The sequence below is a fragment of the Lepidochelys kempii genome, chromosome 10, assembly GCF_965140265.1.
Source record: "Lepidochelys kempii isolate rLepKem1 chromosome 10, rLepKem1.hap2, whole genome shotgun sequence".
NCBI classification, from domain to species: domain Eukaryota; kingdom Metazoa; phylum Chordata; order Testudines; family Cheloniidae; genus Lepidochelys; species Lepidochelys kempii.
The window spans coordinates 34,133,597-34,152,543 of NC_133265.1; the positions used below are offsets into that span (position 1 = coordinate 34,133,597).

Genomic DNA, 18,947 nt, shown 5'->3' on the forward strand with positions numbered 1-18,947 from the left:
GCAGGGTGGCCGCTAGATGGAGACTCACCCGGCATCAGGGCTGGCAGCGAGGGGCACACTTCAAAGCAGTAGAGGAGATTTTCACCCTGAAACAGAGACAAGATGGCAGGGCCCAAACGCCCACACAGGCCCCGGTCAGGCACAACGGGCTGCCCCCGCCTGGGCTTGGCACCGCTGCAGCCACCTCTCACCTAGACACACCAGCTGCCGTGGGGCGAGGGAGCAGGAGGCTTCAGGGACAGTGAAATTCTGCTTCCTCCACCCCAGGGATGGAGCGAGACCCCTCGCCTGGGGATACCCCATAAGGGGACAGGGCAGTGACGCCCCCCACTGGAGTGGACTAGCAGTGCACCCAACCTCACCTAAGGGGGAGCAGAGGGGTTTAGAACAAGGGGGCCCTGCTCAGCTGAACCCCACCAAGGGAACTAGGGAGGAACCATACTCCTGGCCCAAATGCTTCGGAGTGAGAGCCCCAAGGCCCCCAAGGAGAGCCCCGGCCCCCCACGACAACAGCTGCAGCATGGCCCCCCTGCTCTCCCAGCACTCACCTTTCCAGCCACCACCAAAAGCCCAGTGTCAGGGTCCAAGAGAGGGATCGCCGCCCTGAAAGACAAAGGGGCCTGGTGAGGGGAACTGCTTGGAGCCAGGCCTACGGATCAGCCATGCCGCTGCTGGCACCCACGGAGGGGCCCCAGCTCCGCATGCACCCGACTATGCCAGCCAGCAGGTCGCCACGGGCAATGCCAGCAGAACCCTGGGCTTCTCAACAGGTCTGTGAGACGGCTCCCCAGTGGGGAGCGGCCCCAGTGCAGTACCCCAGGGCCCAGGGCATGTTCCCCAGCAGGGTGCAGCGCCAGTTTTTCACTTTGGTTCTGACTCCCCTGTTTTTTCCCTCAGGCCCAGGCCAGCCGAGCGACCAGCCACAGGCACAGGGGCACGGCCAGACGCTAGCTCTCCCCATAGGGGGCTTTCCCCGAGGGAGCCGGGGGCAGCCCAGGGGGTTCGGGAGCTGAGGGCTGGGCTGACAGCCTTTGCCCGAGTTGGAAATGGACAAAAATGCACTGAAGTTGAAAAGCTTTGAGTGAGCTCCTTATATGGAGATTGAGCTGCCGGACACAGCAGCCGGCTGCAGCCGGGGGCGCTGAGTGCGCCGGAGGGACGCGGGAAAGGAAAGGGAGAGGCAGATAAAGCTCTTCAAAGAACCTCAGCACTCCAGCCTGCTCAGTGACCAGCTCCCAGCGACCATCCCAGCAGGGCCCAGTCCCAGGCCGGCGCCCGGACCGTCCCCGCAAGGCTGAATCCCAGCCCGGTGCCCAGACCGTCCCAGTGGGGCCCAGTCCCAGCCCAGCGCCCGGACCATCCCCGCGAAGCTGAATCCCAGCCCGGTGCCCAGACCGTCCCAGTGGGGCCCAGTCCCAGCCCAGCGCCCGGACCATCCCCGCGAGGCTGAATCCCAGCCCGGCGCCCAGACCGTCCCAGCGGGGCCCACTCCCAGCCCGGCACCCGGACCGTCCCGTCCCTGCCAATGCCCCCAGTCCTGCCCTACAAGCCCCTGGTCCTCCAGGCTTGGGTCCAGTCCATGGCTATGCCATGGCCCCAGTCCTGCCCTGCCTCCCACCGATAATCCAGCCCCAGGTCGCACCCACATCCACAGCTGTGCCGATGCCCCCCAGGTGCCGGGGTGGCGTGCAGCAGACTGAGACCGGTGCTGCGGCGATACAGCAGCTGGTGTTAAACGTGCAGCAACCACTTTTTCCCTCGGCGGCAATATTTCTTTGGAAACGTTTCTGTGCCAGGCCAGAACCAGCCGGCCGCATTTCCCAGGGTGCTGGCATCAGTGCTGCCATGACATCGCCCCCTGCAGGGTTTGGGGGAAGGAGCTGGGTGCATGCCAGAGCCCCCATAACCAAGAATCACAGCGTGACGGACTCCATGGGCCTGAGGGGGGCCAGGCGGTGCCCTGGCTGGCTGCCCTGGCCTGCCTACGCCTGAAGCTGTGGTGAGAGGCCAACTTCCCCATCTGAGCCTCGAGCTCTGAGCAACGTACAGCACCATCCTGGGGGCACCACCCCTCCCCAGCAGTGATCAGAGGCTGCCCGGAAGGAGGCATGCTGATTGCCCCCATCTGCGCTGGCATCACCGGTCAGCCAGCCCCCCACCCCTGACACCAGCTCTCTGAGGGTGATGCTGGCGCTCGCCCTGCCAGCGTCCCCTGCAGTGTATTACCCAGGGTGCTGGCACTCCAATCCCACCACCTCACAGACTTCAACAGGCTGCACCACAGCAGCCCCCCACCCCCCCCGTCCAGCACCTCACAGGGAGCTTCCGGAGACATGCCCTGCATGTCACCCCTCGCTGCACGGCACAGCTTGGGCATCGCCCCGAGAAGTCCCTCTCCCTGCCCCAGCCTGGGTGCCCACTCTTCAGACCCCGCAGGCAGCTTCAGGCACTTCGCCCAGCCACCCGCCAGCACAGCAATGCCAGAAACAGCGTGTGGGCACCAAGGGCCCTTGGTGTCGGGTGCCAGGTGCACTCCCTGCCCCCTGGCAATGGTGGTGGGGGTATTCACCCCAGCTGGGTCAGGCTGCAGGGGAGCCACATTGGCATTTGTCTGGGCTGGAGGGATTTCAGGGTCAATCCCCTCCCGCTGTGTGATTGCTTCTCCTTGACCTGTCCACCATGCCTGCTCCGGAGTGGCCACCCCTGTACTCTAGAGCCGCTCTGCCCCCTCTCCCCCACCACAGAGCTCCAGCTGCAGGGGCTGGGCATGGTGGAGCTTTGCCAGCTCCAGAGTCCTGGAGAGCCCCAGATGGCACGATTGCTCCCCCAGGCGAGATGCTGGCTCCCAGGGAGAGCAGCCAGTCCCTGTCGGTGGGGGATGGCACAATCTCCCCTCCCGCAACCCCTGTGGTGGCAGACCTGCCTGCAGACACCCCCAGCTGAAGGAGAGCCCCATCACTCTGTGGGGGGCCAGATTGAAGATGGGGAGGGAGGGTGGCATGGCCCCACCCCTACCCTGGGCCCCATCTCCCAGGGTGATGTTATTGACATGAACTGTAACCGTATAGATCATTGTTGCAACCACTGTTATATATTTGCAGCAAATATTGTACAAAGGTTGTCGAGTGAGGTGTCTATGAGAAGATTATGATTTGCTGGTTATGATTATGCTATGTGTATGCATGTATCATTTTTATATTTGTAGTTATAAATATTGGCTAGGTGCTTGTATCTCAATGTGTTTGATTCTGAGTAGCACCAGTGAAGCATTTGGCCATCTTACTGAGAAGGGACTCTTCAGATTTGGCACCCAATCAAGAAACACTTAACTAACAATGGACTTTGGGAGACTCCAATCCACATGAGAAGTCTTCCTGGAAACGTTCAAGGTAGCATGTGAGCAATGGCAGCTCTCCCTGTAAAGAGTCATGCATGGACATGTGACTTGCCCATGTGGCTACAAACTCCATCTTATGCTCAAATAAATTGGTTAGTCTCTAAGGTGCCACAAGTACTCCTTTTCTTTTTGCATTTACAGACTAACACGGCTGCTACTCTGAAACTCCATCTTGTTTCTGTGATTTTGCATAGGAGAACAAAGGGGTTTCCACCCACAAGAGAAAGAATATAAAAGGCCCTGGAAACCCCTCTGTTTTGTCTTCAATCCTGCTTCTTACCTCTGGAGGAACTTTGCTACAAACTAAAGCTCTGAATAAAGGACTGAATGACCCATCCAAATGTGGATGTACTCTAGAGACTTGATTTGAATATGCAGTTTATTCCATCACTGCTACAAGCCTGAACCAAGAACTTTGCCATGACTATATGTAATTGATTCCCTTTAACCAGTTTTAGCTCTCGTCTATATTTCTTTCTTTTTATGAATTAACTTTTAGATTCTAAACGATTGGCAACAGCATGATTTGTGGGTAAGATCTGACTGGTACATTGACCTGGGTCTGGGGCTTGGCCCTTTGGTATCGGGAGAACCCTTTTTTCTTTTACTGGGGTATTGGTTTTCATAACCATTCACCCCCATAAGGAGCGGTGCTGGTGGTGATACTGGGCAACTGGAGTGTCTAAGGGAATTGCTTGTATGACTTCTGGTTAGCCAGTGGGGTAAAACCGAAGTCTTCTCTGTTTGGCTGATTTGGCGTACCTTAATAATAAAGGACACCCAGCCGTGGGCTGTGACTGCCCTGCTCTGAGCAATTTGTCCTGAATGGATACTCTCAGTAGTGTCCTGCCAGAGGCCGCATTGTTACAGTGGTGTAGTCGTGCTTGGATACACATTACCACAGGTTAATTGGGTTTTTGGATCAGTCAAAACTTGTCAAAATTTAATTTTGATGTTGGAGAGTTTAAGGGTTAAAAATCAGTTACCGTGAGTGATCCATGATCAAGATCCTGACAGAAAAAGCCTGGAAGAATTGTGCTTACAGAGAGGGTTGTATTTTAAGCACAAGGACCCAGAGCAGGAACTGAAAAATCTGTTAATTGCCAGTGATAAGGAAGCAGACCCAGCGAAAATGCTTGCAGTGAGAAACCAGCAGCTAGAACTTGAACAAAAGCAAAAAATAGATGATATGGAAGGAGAAGTTACTGAAAGAACACCTGTGTTTTGAACATGAACAAAAAATGGCATATATTCGATTGCAGGAACTAGAAGTTTCAGAGTAACAGCCGTGTTAGTCTGTATTCGCAAAAAGAAAAGGAGGACTTGTGGCACCTTAGAGACTAACCAATTTATTAGAGCATAAGCTTTCGTGAGCTACAGCTCACTTCCTCAGATGCATATCGTGGAAACTGCAGCAGGCTTTATATATACACAGAGAATCTAAGTCTAAAGAGGACAGACTTAAGCTCCAACTCAAGAGAATAAAGGAACAGGAACTGTATCATACTGAAAATCCAGTCCCTCTCAACAACAAAGATGGGGATAGAATCTATCCAGTTTGTAACAATGTTGGTATGTTGTTTGACTCTAAGCAGTTGTCTGTGTGTAACCATTTTTTCCCCCAACACTGCCACCTTTTATGTAAATGCTTGTACTGTAAGCTCGGGTTAAGGTAACCCCATAAATTGGGTACAGAATGTAAAAGTCAATGGTAAAAGCTGTTTAGGGCAAATTACAGATTCTAACATCACTCTTGTTAAACCAGATCATGTCAAATAGGAAGATTATTTACCAAATGAGAGTCTGAATATTGTAATCCTCTATGAGTTTACTGTAAGTGTGCCTTTAGCCAGAATCCATCTTGAATAGAACGGTGTTACACATGAAGTTATAGCTGGTGTAAGAAAATTATTACCTAAGGATCTTTTGATTGGGGATGATATTAAAGCTTTGTTCAGTCAAGTTGACATAAACCAGTCATGGGAAAGAAATAATCCTGAACCTGTGTCTATTAGGGGCAAGGATTTGCCTGTAGAGGGTTTCTCCAAATGTTTGTCTGAGGAAGATGGTTGTTTGTCTGTGCAAAGAAGCAGTGCATATGTGGAAAAAAATTCTGAGTGTCTGTCTGGTATCTCAGAAGTGAATCTGGCATTCGATAAGGCTCAGGAAGATGTTTCTCTAGAGCAAATTAAAATTTATTCCATCACTGCTACAAGCCTTAAACAAGAACTTTGTCATTACTGTATGTAATTAATTCCATTTAACCAGCTTTAGCTCTCATCTGTATTTCTTTAGATTTTAGATTCTAAAAGATTGGCAACAGCGTGATTTGTGAGTAAGATCTGACTGGTATATTGACCTGGTCTGGGGCTTGGCCCTTTGGGATCGAGAGAACCTTTTTTTCTTTTACTGGGGTATTGGTTTCCATAACCATTTATCCCCTTAACGAGTGACACTGATGGGGATACTGGGAAACTGGAGTGTTTAAGGGAATTGCTTGTGTGACTTGTGGTTAGCCAGTGGGGTAAAACCAAAGTCTTTTTTGTCCGGCTGGTTTGGTTTGCCTTGGTGTGCATAAAAACCCCAGCCTTGGGCTGTAACTGCCCTGCTTTAAGCAGTTTGTCCTAAATTGGCACTCTCAGTTGGGTCCCACCAGAACCAGCATCGTTACAATTGGGAGAAACTTTTTTCTTTTACTGGGGTATTGGTTTTCATAACCATTCACACCCTTAAGGAGCAGTGCTGATGGTGATACTAGGAAACTGGAGTGTCTAAGGGAATTGCTTGTATGACTTCTGGTTAGCCAGTGGGGTAAAACCGAAGTCTTCTCTGTTTGACTGGTTTGGCGTGCCTTAATAATAAAGGACACCCAGCCTTAGGCTGTTTTGTTCTGCTCTAAGCAATTTGTCCTGAATGGATATTCTCAGTAGTGTCCTGCCAGAGGCCACATCATTACAAGAGAGCAAGGAGATCGGGCAGCTCTCTCTGGTCCCAGCTCAGCTCTGGGCCCAGTTGTCCAGGGCAAAGCAAAAGGCCCCTGGTTCCCTGTCCACGTGCCTGGGGGACGGGGACTCCTCTGCCCCACAGCCAGCCAGCAGAGAGACCCACACAGCTAACCCTCTGCACGCCGGGACCCCAGGCTGAATGAGGCCACATCCCCAGAGCCACCGCTGGTGTCAGCCCCGGGCTGCGACAGGGCAAAGTATCGCAACACTCCGCCTGCTATGTGTGACTGGAGTGACTCCCCGTGGGATGTGTGGGAACGGCGCGGGGGTCACTCCAGGTGCAATGCAGCAGTGACTGAGCTCAGCTGGTGCCAAAGGGCAGGATGGATGCTCTGCTGGCGGCTTATTGGCTGAGCCCAAGAAACAGGCACCTCCTTGCCAGCCCCAGCTAGCTCACAAATAGCCACTGTCTGGGCGTGCCCATTCTGCTGCTAGCCGGGGTCACTGGCTGGGGCCCGGACTCTCCTGGTGCCATCATTTGCACCAGTGCAAAGACACTACCAGCCGGGAAGGGGGCATCTCACGTTCCCCTGGCACCAGTGTACCCGCCCACCCAAGGGGCAAGACAGGGAACAGCTGGTCTCCAGCTCACACGTTTCCACAGAGCTATTGTATTTGGGCATCTGACAGCACCCTCCAAACAGCTCTGTGGATAATTAAAGAGCCAGATCCGAGGGCCAGCGCAGATGGGGGCTGACCTTCCCCCTCCCGCAGCAAACCATCTCTGGGGGCAAGGCTCCTGGAGACAGCCCCTGGAGCTGCAAAGGCCACTGGCCTGATTGGTAGCCCAGACAGGCTGGAGGTGGCACACGTACCTCACTCCAACCCAGCAGGGAGATCGCTCCTCGGGCAGTCCCCACGTTAAACACAGACGCTGCCCGGCTTCACTATTGTACATCTGACAAACTGGGAAGCCGTCCCGGGAGAGATCAGGGTGAGAATCTGGCAGCTCTTCCTCTCCATTCCCCTGCTCTGAGCTTCCCTGTCTCCTGAGAAGCCTGGCATGAAGCTTGCTGGGCTAACCAGCCAGCGGAGAGATGGCCTCGTGATGCCGGGGAAGTTGGGTCCCTTGCTTAGGCATTGATGGGCCTGTGCTAACAGAGCCACTAGAAAAACCAGCAAGTGCAGGGGACCAGGGAAAGAGGTTAGATGAGATGGGGTGGTCGGGGGTCATGATCCATTCCAGATCACACGCACTGGATGTTGTCTGAAGACTGCTGGGGCAAGCCAGTTGCCAACCAGGCCTCCCGTCGCCAGGGAAATCCTGGATCCCAAACTGGGATGAAAAGTAGAAAACTTGGAATATTTCAGGGAGTGAAACATTCTGAAAAACTGTGTTTTGGCCTGATGGACCGGCCACAAGGAAAAGTTTTAATAGCTTCCCATCAAAAATTTCAACCAAACATACACTCCTGCAACCATTCCAGTTCCATCAGCTCAACGATTTCCAGAAACCCAGCAGAACGTCATGGGCCATCTCCATGGCTGGGCCAGAACCAAGGAAGATGCCGATCACAGAGCTCAGAGAGACACAGTCCCCTCCACCCCCAACCCCCCCACGCAAGTTCATATGATAGCACCTTGATGTCCAGTCGCTGTCCCCTTTCAAACAGCAGCAGGAGAGAAACCCTCTTCAGAGACAGGACCGTGTGCCTGTGACCCCACAGACGCTGGCAGGAAGGCCAGGGCAGGGCCCGCAATGATGTTTAACTCACTGTTTTGGTAACAGATTCGATTTCAAACTGAGAATGCCCCATCAAGACTAGAAATCAGATCTCCATTGAACATGGCAGTGCCCCCTGTGACAGGGATCACGATCCAAGTCAGCCAACCAGAGTCCTCCTCAGCAGCCAGCCAACCTTTCTGTGGGCCTGCAGACACACCTGTGAGATTCATCTCCAGGATGTCCTGCAGCAGTGAGTCCCAGCGGTTAACTCTAGGCACGAATAAACGCCCTGATGAACTGATCTGGAAATGAGACCCACTTTCCTAATCCCTGCCAGCACCTGAGAACTAGAGACACCAACTCAGACGTTTTTTGTTTTGAAAGTTAATGTAAAAAAATCATAGAAGTCATGGCTGTGTCAACCTCAAAGCTTGGCTCCCTTGATATCCGCCACTCCTGACCTGCGACTCCATCTCCTCACTCCACTCTGATTATCTTTCCATTCTGCTCCCTGGACCAGCAGAACGTCCCCGGTACCAACGAGCAGAGTAGATGCCTCTCCAGTGTCCCCTGCTGTGCTCCCATTCTCCCAGCACACACCGCAGGGTGATGCCGCCGTAGGCAGGCGCGCGGAGGTAGGGCTGGGACAGAGCTTTTGAAGCACTAAGGAAGTGCCAGGGTTGCAGCGTGGTGGGACTCCCTGAATGGAGTGACTGGATCAGTGCTGCTTTCACAGAGCAGAACCTGGCCCACACCACCCAGAGCGGGGCAGGTTCTGTGTCAGGATTCGTTCTCGCCGTGAGAGGTCAGCGGAGATTCCCCCACCCCTGCCTCCACACCGGGCTGTGAGAACGCTTTGCAGCACTGTCTACTTCCCCCTGATTTATGGCTTCCCATGTCATAATCCTTTAATATACAACGCCCGGCCTGACATGTTTACAGTGGCCTCTCCTGGAACCTGTCTGCTGGGAACTCACTGATGCCTGGGAACATCTGCCACCCGGGCCCTGATTTACAGGCCAGTGGGATCCGGTGGCAGCTCCCTGTTGGTCTGGGGCTCCTGCACTGAGCCACACCCAGGGCTGGGCTGCAGCAGGTTCCCGTCCCCCACTGCTGCCTGCCAGCCTCTGACTGCTTGGCACATGCTGCCTCCGCACCCAGGTACCCGCTCCAGTGAAACACTCCCATGGCCCGGAGAACACCCCGGGTGCAGCTGGGCAAGACGGCCGAAGAGCAGCCACACCCCCCGGCCCTGGTTGGAAGGTGGCCAAAAATTATTAGTGCCTGATGCTGGCATCTGGGAACTGAGAGTGGCAGGTCTCAGTCCCTGTCCCAGTCACCACCAGCCCAGCTGGCACCGCGTGACCCTCTGATAGGCAGCCTCAGCCGAGGCCCAGGAGTGAACTGGGCATGGAGAGTGGAGGAGAGAGCGACCCCGCCATTTCCCGGCTAATCTGGGCTTCCAAGGCAGGGGGATCCCAGTGAGGGTAATGGCTGTCTGCTGGCAACCCCTCCCTGCTCTCCTGGTGCAGCAGAGAGCACTGCTTCCCCCCTCTTGCTCACCAGGGACCACCTGGCCCTTAGAGCACTGGGCTTAGCTTCTGCCCACCCCGCGCAGGGCTGGCTAGCCAGATGGATGAGGCCCCAGGTGCCAGGACAGCCCCTTTTACTCCCACGCTCAAGCAGCACCAATGCCAGCATGGAGCAGTGCCCAGGGGAGGTTCATGACCGTGCCAGGATGGCGGTTTCCAAGCACCAGGCAGGGGCCAGGGTTCACTGTTTGGCGCCTCCCCACCCCTACCTGATCGAAGACCAGACCCCATGGCCTCCCCACACCAGGGCTGCTCCTGCCTCTGCAGCTACAGACCAAGCCGCTAGGTGGAAAAGCCCAAGCAAGACGCCTGACGTGGGCAGCCAGGAGCCCTGCGGGAACAGGACCAGTGTGGGATTCCCAATGGCCTGGCCCAACAGGCCCAAGGGATCCTGTCCTGGGCACAGGGCCTGGAGCGTGCCCGGTGAGGTTTGCTTTGCCCCCGGGCCAGCAGAGCTCACAGCAGGAACCCCTGGAGCCAAAGCCATGCAGGTGCTGTGCCAGGAGCTCCAGAAGCACGTCTCGCGCCAGATGGAATGGCCCTGAAAGCCTCGATGGGCAGGAGTTCCTGGCATCGATTGCTAGCTTGCAGAACTGCTGCTAGCCCCCTCAGCTGTGCCAGGGAGAGTGGGCAGAGGGGATAAGAGGGGAAGATGGCCACGTGGGGGATGTGGGTGGAGGAGGAATGGGGAACAGGGCCTGCAGGGGGAGGAGATCAGGAAGAGTGAGGAGATCCAGTCACCTTATCCCAGGGTACTTCCCAGGCTCTGGGGGAACTGGACCCTCCTGCCTCCAGGTCTGCTCTGACCAGGTTTGCCCCCCGACCACGCCAGCCCCCCTGGAGACGCAGGTGAGTCCTGCCCTCTGGGCCCAGCATCAGGCGATCCCTGGAAAGTCATGGGGGAGGAGCTCAGCTCTATCCCGGGCCCCTCCAGCTCCCATGCTCCAGCCAGGCTCAGCCCCCAAGGGAGCAGGGCCTGGGAGCCTGCCTTGCTGGGCAGGAAGCGGTGTGGTGGTGGCTACGGGGCCGGTCCACGCTGGCTGAAAGTCCCCTGGATGCAGACCGGCTAGCTAGCCAGGCTGGGACCTAGCCATGGCCTGGCTGGGTACGTCTGCACTGAGCCGCCCAGCCCGGGCCCACAGAATCGCGCCAGTAGGGCTCATGCCAGCACACTACAGACAGCTGGGAGCCAGGGTGGGGGGCCAGCTGGAGCCTCTGCAGTACCACAACATCCACACAGGCGTTTCAGCGTCTGTGTGCCTGGGCTAGGAGGCTCGCTGCCTGCTGCAGTGTAGACATACCAACGGGGCTCCCCCATCCACTGCACGAGCTTCCCATGTGCTCCTGACAGCACCTGCCTGTGCCAAGGGCCCCTCCTGCCTCAGCAGTCCCCTAGTGTCACACCCAGCACCTGGAACTTGCCAGCGCCTCCTCGATACCAGGACCCCCGCTGTCCCACAAAGCTCACCGGCGCCTTCCCCATGCCAGGTTCCCACTCTCGGAGCTCACTGGCACCTCCTCTGTGCCAGGGCTCCTGCACACCCACGGAGCTCACTGGTGCCTTCCTCCTGAGGGCCACCCCTCCCCCGCCCACACCAGCCCTTCAGGTGGAAAGCTGCTTGCCGTGGGTTCCTCTGGGTTGGCAATACCCAGTCCCTGTCCAGCGCCAGCCATCGCTTTGGGCCACAGAGCTGGCACAGAGCTGCCCCAAGTGCCAGGGGATCTCAGAGACCTGCTGTACAGCGCTGCAGCTGGACTCACCCTGCGCCACCGTCACAGAGCCTTCGGGGGCATGATGGGACGTGGGAGCCATCGAGCCTGTGGGCATCTCAGCTGGTGCCACCCCCAGCGAGGGCCCTGACCAGACGCGGCAGGGAAAACAACGTCCAGGCGGGGTGGGGAACTGGCGGTAGTCAAGACCCTGCTCTACCATGTACCTGCTTCCCACCTTGTGCCCCGGTATGTTGCTCACTCCCCACCCTGCCACTGACTGGTTCCCCCCAGCCTGGCCCCCTGAGGCATGGGCTGGCTTGCATTGGGGGATCTCTGCCTTCAGACTAGAGGAGTTAGACCAATGCCAGTACCCATCCCCAGTCTGGCGCCCCACAGCTCTGCCCAAATCCCTCAGTCCTGACCCACGCCCGCCGATATTCCAGCCCTGAGACGCCACACACAGACCTTAGCTCGTCAGATCCTGGGGCAGGGACTGGCTGCGTGTTCAGTATGCGTGTTCCGTGTGTGTACAGCACCCAGCACATAGGGCCTGGAGTGCCTATGCACTGCCATAATACATCTAACAAACGTACAGTGCCTAGCACATGGAGGCTGGGGGGAGGGGGTAGGCATTACCATAATATACCTAATAAACATACAGCACCCAGCACATGGGGGTCTGGGGTGCCTGGGCACTACCATAATACACCTAATAAAGGTACGCCCCTTGCCAATGCTAGACCACCACAATGGGGTCCTGGGCCATGAGTGGGCACCTAGCCACTACCATAATACAAATAACAATGTCTGCCAACACTCCTCAACCCTGCCTGCAGCCCCTCCTGCTGTTCTAATCCTGGGCTCCCTACAAACAGCTCTGCCAGTGCCCTTCACTCCTGGTCACCTGGGCACTCACTGGTGCCATTCAGGAAAGGGTGGAGGTGCTGCCCAGTCTGGGTTCTTTCATGCAGAAATGCCAAGCAATGGCAGGCTCCATACCTGAGGCAGAAGGATGTCTCCTTGCTCCCGGGCTGGTGGCATTGCTCCAACAAGTTGAGCTGGACAAACACAGCACTGGACCAGGGAGGGGTTAATGGTCTGTCCTGGATTCAGTCCCACCCTACCCTACCTGCCAGGGTAGGCTGACTGCATGGGGAAGAAAAAGGGAGGAGGCAGGCTTCCAAGCTGGGCTGCTCCAGCAGAGAGCTCTGGGCTCTGAGCAGAGGACCTAGGGGTGGGCTGATCAGCCCTGTGCTGGAACCTTAGACGCTGCCAGGCCTAGGTAGGTGGCTTGCACTGGACTTTGTCATCTTACCGTCCGAGCGCCAACCCTGCTCAGAGCACCTGGGCCGTGCATTAGAGAAGCTGAGGAAAATCCCCTGCTCACAAGATGGTTCGGCACTAAGGCAGCAAACCACAGACACAGGTGGTGTTCCTCTCCAGAGTAGGCTGCATCTCGGGGGAGGGAAGGAGCCATCTCTGCTGCATGGTGAGTAGGGCACTTGGGGTCCTTGAAAATGACTTCAGCAAAGCCCCATCCAGCAGCGGCTCCTATGCCCGTGGAGGGGTAGCTCACCAGAGTGCATGCGAGAATGGCCACTGAGCGACCCCCTCAGCCCTTCCTGGATGCCTCTGGCCAGTGCGCTCAGGCAGCCAAGGCTGGAGGGCTCCTGGGGCAAGAGTTCTGTGGCTCACATGCCGGAGAACTTGGTTTCCCCAAAGCTAACTCACGGCGCAAGTGGTGCTGCCTTTTGGGCCTCGGCCACTTTCTGCTTCCCAGGCTCTGCCTTTGCTTCCCTCCACTTACTGTCACTTAATGGCTGGGGAGCTTCCTCTGTGGCAAACACTGAGCAGAGCCCCAAGGCCGGGGGAGGAGCGTGTATGAGTGTTACACACGTACAGAGCCACACACACAAACGTACCTGCTGTGCCAGAGCAGCCTCTGGTTTGCCAAGTGAGCACACAGCACAACAGCCCCGATCGTCCCCTGCCAGCCGGTGTTGAAAGCCAGCGAGGAATCAGGATTTCCCCTCGATTCCCAAGAGCACCGTGGCTCTGGCCTGGGACCTAGTCCCAGGGCAGTAACGCTCACCAGGCAGGGCCACGGGCACGTCTGGGCCAGATGCTACAATCTGGCTGCTTACAAGTGCATAGACGTTACTCGTGTCAACAACGCTCCTTGTGGACACTGAGTTCAGCTGCCCCTAGGGTGTCCCAATGCCACTGTCCCCTCGAACCATGCCCCTTGCCAATACTAGAGAGTCTGTTGTATCTTCACAGAATGGGGTCTGGTACATGTGGTGAGGGGCACCGATTTATTGTCTCTTCCCTCCCTGACACACACTCACCCGCAGGAGGCGCCAGCTCTGGGTCCACCGGCCCTGAGGGAGCAATCTCCAGGTTGAGCCATTTGGAGCCAGCAGGCCACACGGGGATGGTCAGGTTCTCGCCCTTTGACAGTTTTGCCTGCTGGCTCAGCCTGGGGTGGGTACCAATGGGGCAGGGAGAGGCGGTGCCGAGAGCTCTCTCCAGCCCCACAGGGCAGGTACCAATGGGGCAGGGAGAGGCGGTGCCGAGAGCTCTCTCCAGCCCCACGGGGCGGGTACCAATGGGGCAGGGAGTGTCGGTGCCGAGAGCTCTCTCCAGCCCCTCGGGGCAGGTACCAATGGGGCAGGGAGAGGCGGTGCCGAGACCTCTCTCCAGCCCCACGGGGCAGGTACCAATGGGGCAGGGAGAGGCAGTGCCGAGAGCTCTCTCCAGCCCTATGGGGCAGGTACCAATGGGGCAGGGAGAGGCGGTGCCGAGAGCTCTCTCCAGCCCCACGGAGCAGATACCAATGGGGCAGGGAGAGGCGGTGCCGAGAGCTCTCTCCAGCCCCACGGGGCGGGTACCAATGGGGCAGGGAGTGTCGGTGCCGAGAGCTCTCTCCAGCCCCTCGGGGCAGGTACCAATGGGGCAAGGAGAGGCGGTGCCGAGAGCTCTCTCCAGCCCCACGGGGCAGGTACCAATGGGGCAGGGAGAGGCGGTGCCGAGAGCTCTCTCCAGCCCCTCGGGGCAGGTACCAATGGGGCAGGGAGAGGCGGTGCCGAGAGCTCTCTCCAGCCCCTCGGGGCAGGTACCAATGGGGCAGGGAGAGGCGGTGCCGAGAGCTCTCTCCAGCCTCACGGGGCAGATACCAATGGGGCAGGGAGAGGCGGTGCCGAGAGCTCTCTCCAGCCCCTCGGGGCAGGTACCAATGGGGCAGGGAGAGGCGGTGCCGAGAGCTCTCTCCAGCCCCTCGGGGCAGGTACCAATGGGGCAGGGAGAGGCGGTGCCGAGAGCTCTCTCCAGCCCCTCGGGGCAGGTACCAATGGGGCAGGGAGAGGCGGTGCCGAGAGCTCTCTCCAGCCCCTCGGGGCAAGTACCAATGGGGCAGGGAGAGGTGGTGCCGAGAGCTCTCTCCAGCCCCACGGGGCAGATACCAATGGGGCAGGGAGAGGCGGTGCCGAGAGCTCTCTCCAGCCCCACGGGGCAGATACCAATGGGGCAGGGAGTGTCGGTGCCGAGAGCTCTCTCCAGCCCTACGGGGCAGGTACCAATGGGGCAGGGAGAGGCGGTGCCGAGAGCTCTCTCCAGCCCCACGGAGCAGATACCAATGGGGCAGGGAGAGGCGGTGCCGAGAGCTCTCTCCAGCCCCACGGAGCAGATACCAATGGGGCAGGGAGAGGCGGTGCCGAGAGCTCTCTCCAGCCCCACGGGGCGGGTACCAATGGGGCAGGGAGTGTCGGTGCCGAGAGCTCTCTCCAGCCCCTCGGGGCAGGTACCAATGGGGCAAGGAGAGGTGGTGCCGAGAGCTCTCTCCAGCCCCACGGGGCAGGTACCAATGGGGCAGGGAGAGGCGGTGCCGAGAGCTCTCTCCAGCCCCTCGGGGCAGGTACCAATGGGGCAGGGAGAGGCGGTGCCGAGAGCTCTCTCCAGCCCCTCGGGGCAGGTACCAATGGGGCAGGGAGAGGCGGTGCCGAGAGCTCTCTCCAGCCCCACGGGGCAGATACCAATGGGGCAGGGAGAGGCGGTGCCGAGAGCTCTCTCCAGCCCCACGGGGCGGGTACCAATGGGGCAGGGAGTGTCGGTGCCGAGAGCTCTCTCCAGCCCCTCGGGGCAGGTACCAATGGGGCAGGGAGAGGCGGTGCCGAGAGCTCTCTCCAGCCCCTCGGGGCAGGTACCAATGGGGCAGGGAGAGGCGGTGCCGAGAGCTCTCTCCAGCCCCTCGGGTCTGGTACCAATGGGGCAGGGAGAGGCGGTGCCGAGAGCTCTCTCCAGCCCCACGGGGCAGGTACCAATGGGGCAGGGAGAGGCGGTGCCGAGAGCTCTCTCCAGCCCCACGGGGCAGGTACCAATGGGGCAGGGAGAGGCGGTGCCGAGAGCTCTCTCCAGCCCCACGGGGCGGGTACCAATGGGGCAGGGAGAGGCGGTGCCGAGAGCTCTCTCCAGCCCCTCGGGGCAGGTACCAATGGGGCAGGGAGAGGCGGTGCCGAGAGCTCTCTCCAGCCCTACGGGGCAGGTACCAATGGGGCAGGGAGAGGCGGTGCCGAGAGCTCTCTCCAGCCCCACGGGGCGGGTACCAATGGGGCAGGAAGAGGCGGTGCCGAGAGCTCAGCAGGCGCTCAGAGCCCAGGGCTGCAGAAGTGGGCGATGGGAGTCCGGGGCTGGGCACAGGCTTGCGGGGATGGGAGGGAACTGGCCACGCTGGGGCAGGGACAGGGCCTTTGGCAGCGCTCTAGGCTGCTGGCTAGAGGGGAGCTGGTTGGCAGCCCCCCATCACCCAGGCTCTAGCTGGGATGCTCTGGCTCGTGACCGCATGCCCAGGAGATCGCCAGCCCACCCCTGTCCCGGCTTCTCAGACAGGTCTGGTTGGTCAGACGGAGCAGGGGTGTCAGGAGCTGCTCCTCCAGAGGGCCCCGTGCCTGCATGGTGCCATCTCAGCCCTGGCACAGGGCCAGGCCTAAGCACGAACCATCCAGCCATAGGACCTGGACAAATCATAAAGAGGGTGCGGAGTAAGGAGGCTGTTTCCATGGGCTGTGCCCTGCTAGCCTGGGAGGGAGAGCTGGGGGCAGGGGCAGACACACTCACCCTACCCGCAAAGCCCAGGCTGTGCTCTGGCACCAGGACGTTTCCCTGTCCCCCCCCCCTTTCCAGCCAGCCTTGGAGCTGGAGTGGGAATTCCCCACACACAGGGTGGGGGAGCCAGTGGGGTCACATGAGAATGGGGGGGACACTCTATCGTAAGCAGGAGGGAGCCTCACCTAGGGACACCCGGCTCCCCTGGCAGCGGGTCTGTCAGATACCCTGCTTCAGTAGAACGGGCAAGCCTAACAACGCCGAGCCCTGACACAGGCAAGCTGGCTGGGGGTTGGGGCATCATGGAACCCCCACCCCACCAAGCCGGGCTCCCCTCGAGAGCCGGGGCAGTGGCTGTGTCTGGAGAGACCCTGCAAGGCTGGGAGCAGGGAAAGGCAGATGTTCCCCTCGGACACAGCCCCTATGTTCACAGGGCCAGCAACACTCTCCTCACTAGATGCAGAGGGAAACCCAGCCTGCTGGGCTAGACCCTGCTGTGAAGGGCCTGAGGGCTGCTGGGCCAAAGTTCAACAGAGAAAGCTCCACACTGGGGCAAGGATGCAGCAGCTGGAGGGGAGCTGCTGCTTCCTTAGTCTAATAAAGTCCCTTGTTCAGTGTTTGAAGACAGTGGCTCTCTGAGATTTTCTACCATTGTTCCATGACACGACCCACCTCCAGGGGGCAGCACTGGGTCTTCTATATGGTTTTCCCCAGGGCTGTGTGTTTCTGTGGGGCAGGGTTTGGGACGGATGCTACGGCACAGAGCGCTCCTGCTGGTCCCTGGGGAGGGCTGTCACGGAGCAGGGTTGTGGCTGCTCCCTGGGGGGCTCGGAGCTGCCCTGACAGATGCAGAGCGGCTGAAGAGGGCAGGAACGGGGCCTGCATTTCCCAGCCAAAGTCTCTCCCAAGCTGACATTCCTAGGCTTGGGGCTGCTAACAGCCTTGGCCGTACCAGCCTGCCCACAGGCACCCGCCAAGCGCAGTCCTGCAGGCTCGGGAAGCCTTTAACCCCCAGGGCCTTTGAGCCACTTGTCTAAATGCCACTCCTGAGTCCCTGACGCCCTCCAAACTCGCTGATGCCCTATGAGGGCAAACTTCCCTCCCTATAGCCAAAGCCACCCAACGGTGCAGCCCCAGGGAGCGGGCGGGAGGAGAGGGATGACCATCCTCTGACACAGCTGCTGGCCAGCCCAATGCCCACAGGGGACATGGGAACCCTTAGAAGCCAGCTAATCCTGTGAGAGTTCGTTTAATTTTAAATTAGAGAGGACCACACTCCCCCAGCTTCCTGTCCAGACGCTCCCCAGGGTCAGTGCGGCAGACCCCTCCTGTCCTGCCCAGAATGGCTCTGGGCCCCCTCCCCCCCCCAGATCTCAGGACCTCTGAACATTCGTAGGGCAGGTTCGGGCCTGCCCTGTTGGGTCTGAGGGGGGATCCCAAGACAAGCATTCTCCCCAGTGGTCCCCTCTGGCTGGATGTGGGGCCTGGCATTCCGGGGTGCGGAGCGCCCGACTCTCCTACTGACTCCGGCTGTGTGTGCTCAGCACATGGGCCCATCAGGCCCCACTCCTGCCATAGGAACCTTCGCTGCTTTGGGGCGGGATGCTGCTCCCAGCCCTCCCGAGAGGCTGGGCTTTGGCCTCGGACCCCTCCCAGCAGCACCCGCTGAGCCCCCCTGGTACCTAGCTACCCGAGATTGTACCTGGCAACCTCCCAGACCTCCACCTGGCCCCTGCCATGGCAGGTCATTCCACATGCCGGCTGGAGGAATGCTCCTAGCCCATTCCTGCATCTCCCCCCACACGACAGGCAGAGAAACACAGCTGCTGCAGGACGGCAGCCTGGTGTATACGAAACCTCCCCCAGCAGCCTCGCAGCCTAGCTCCTTGGACTTCGCCCACCGCACTGCAGGGCCAATGGGGGCTGCTGAAATGGAGAAGGGGCCATTAGCTGGGGCGATAAAAGAACAACAAGGCTATAAACCTGGAACAGAGCACGGTTAATCAGCGTCGCTGTTTACCTAAGATAGGGGCAGGGGAGCAAACTAAACACTCAGCTTTCAAGAGAACAAAGGGACAATATATTATTTTCAGCCTGACATTTTTGTGGTTACCCAGGGTGAGGGAGGGAGATGCGTGCTGCCAATCTGCACTGGGATTTGACTGGGAAGCTGACCCAGCATTCACTTCCTGTCCCATATCGGGGCCTGCTATGGTCCAGGCCCCCAGCCCTATGCGGGGGGGGAGGGGGGCACACGAATTGTGTGGCATGGCACCCTCGAGTTGTCTCGTCCCAGAACAGTCCAGGAGCACTGGTTATTTCTTTAGTTGGATATTAGAGTCCTCCTCTGGCCCCGTCGTACCCCAATTTCTAGCTGACTCTAACTGCCCTCTGGAGGCTGTTGGTGGGAAGTCAGCTTTAAGTTTGCAGAACCTAGGAGGCATTTGGGGGTTTCTGCCATTAGGAAAGGGGGT

At 58.6% G+C, this 18,947-nt stretch overlaps 1 protein-coding gene across 11 annotated transcripts in view; it reads right to left on the bottom strand.

Moving 5' to 3' along the window:
• Window positions 1–18,947, bottom strand: part of CORO7 (coronin 7) — a 185,120-nt gene that overhangs the window by 27,600 nt on the left and 138,573 nt on the right. For all 11 annotated transcript variants that reach the window (XR_012161185.1, XR_012161186.1, XM_073362796.1 and 8 more), the window contains exons 10-11: window positions 549–603; window positions 29–86 (exon numbers count right to left, since the gene is read on the bottom strand). Coding sequence is in view for 9 of the 11 variants with exons in the window: in XM_073362796.1 (XP_073218897.1) it covers window positions 29–86; window positions 549–603 (113 nt within the window). In the remaining 2 variants the exon portion in view is untranslated. The remainder of the gene's footprint in view (window positions 1–28; window positions 87–548; window positions 604–18,947) is intronic.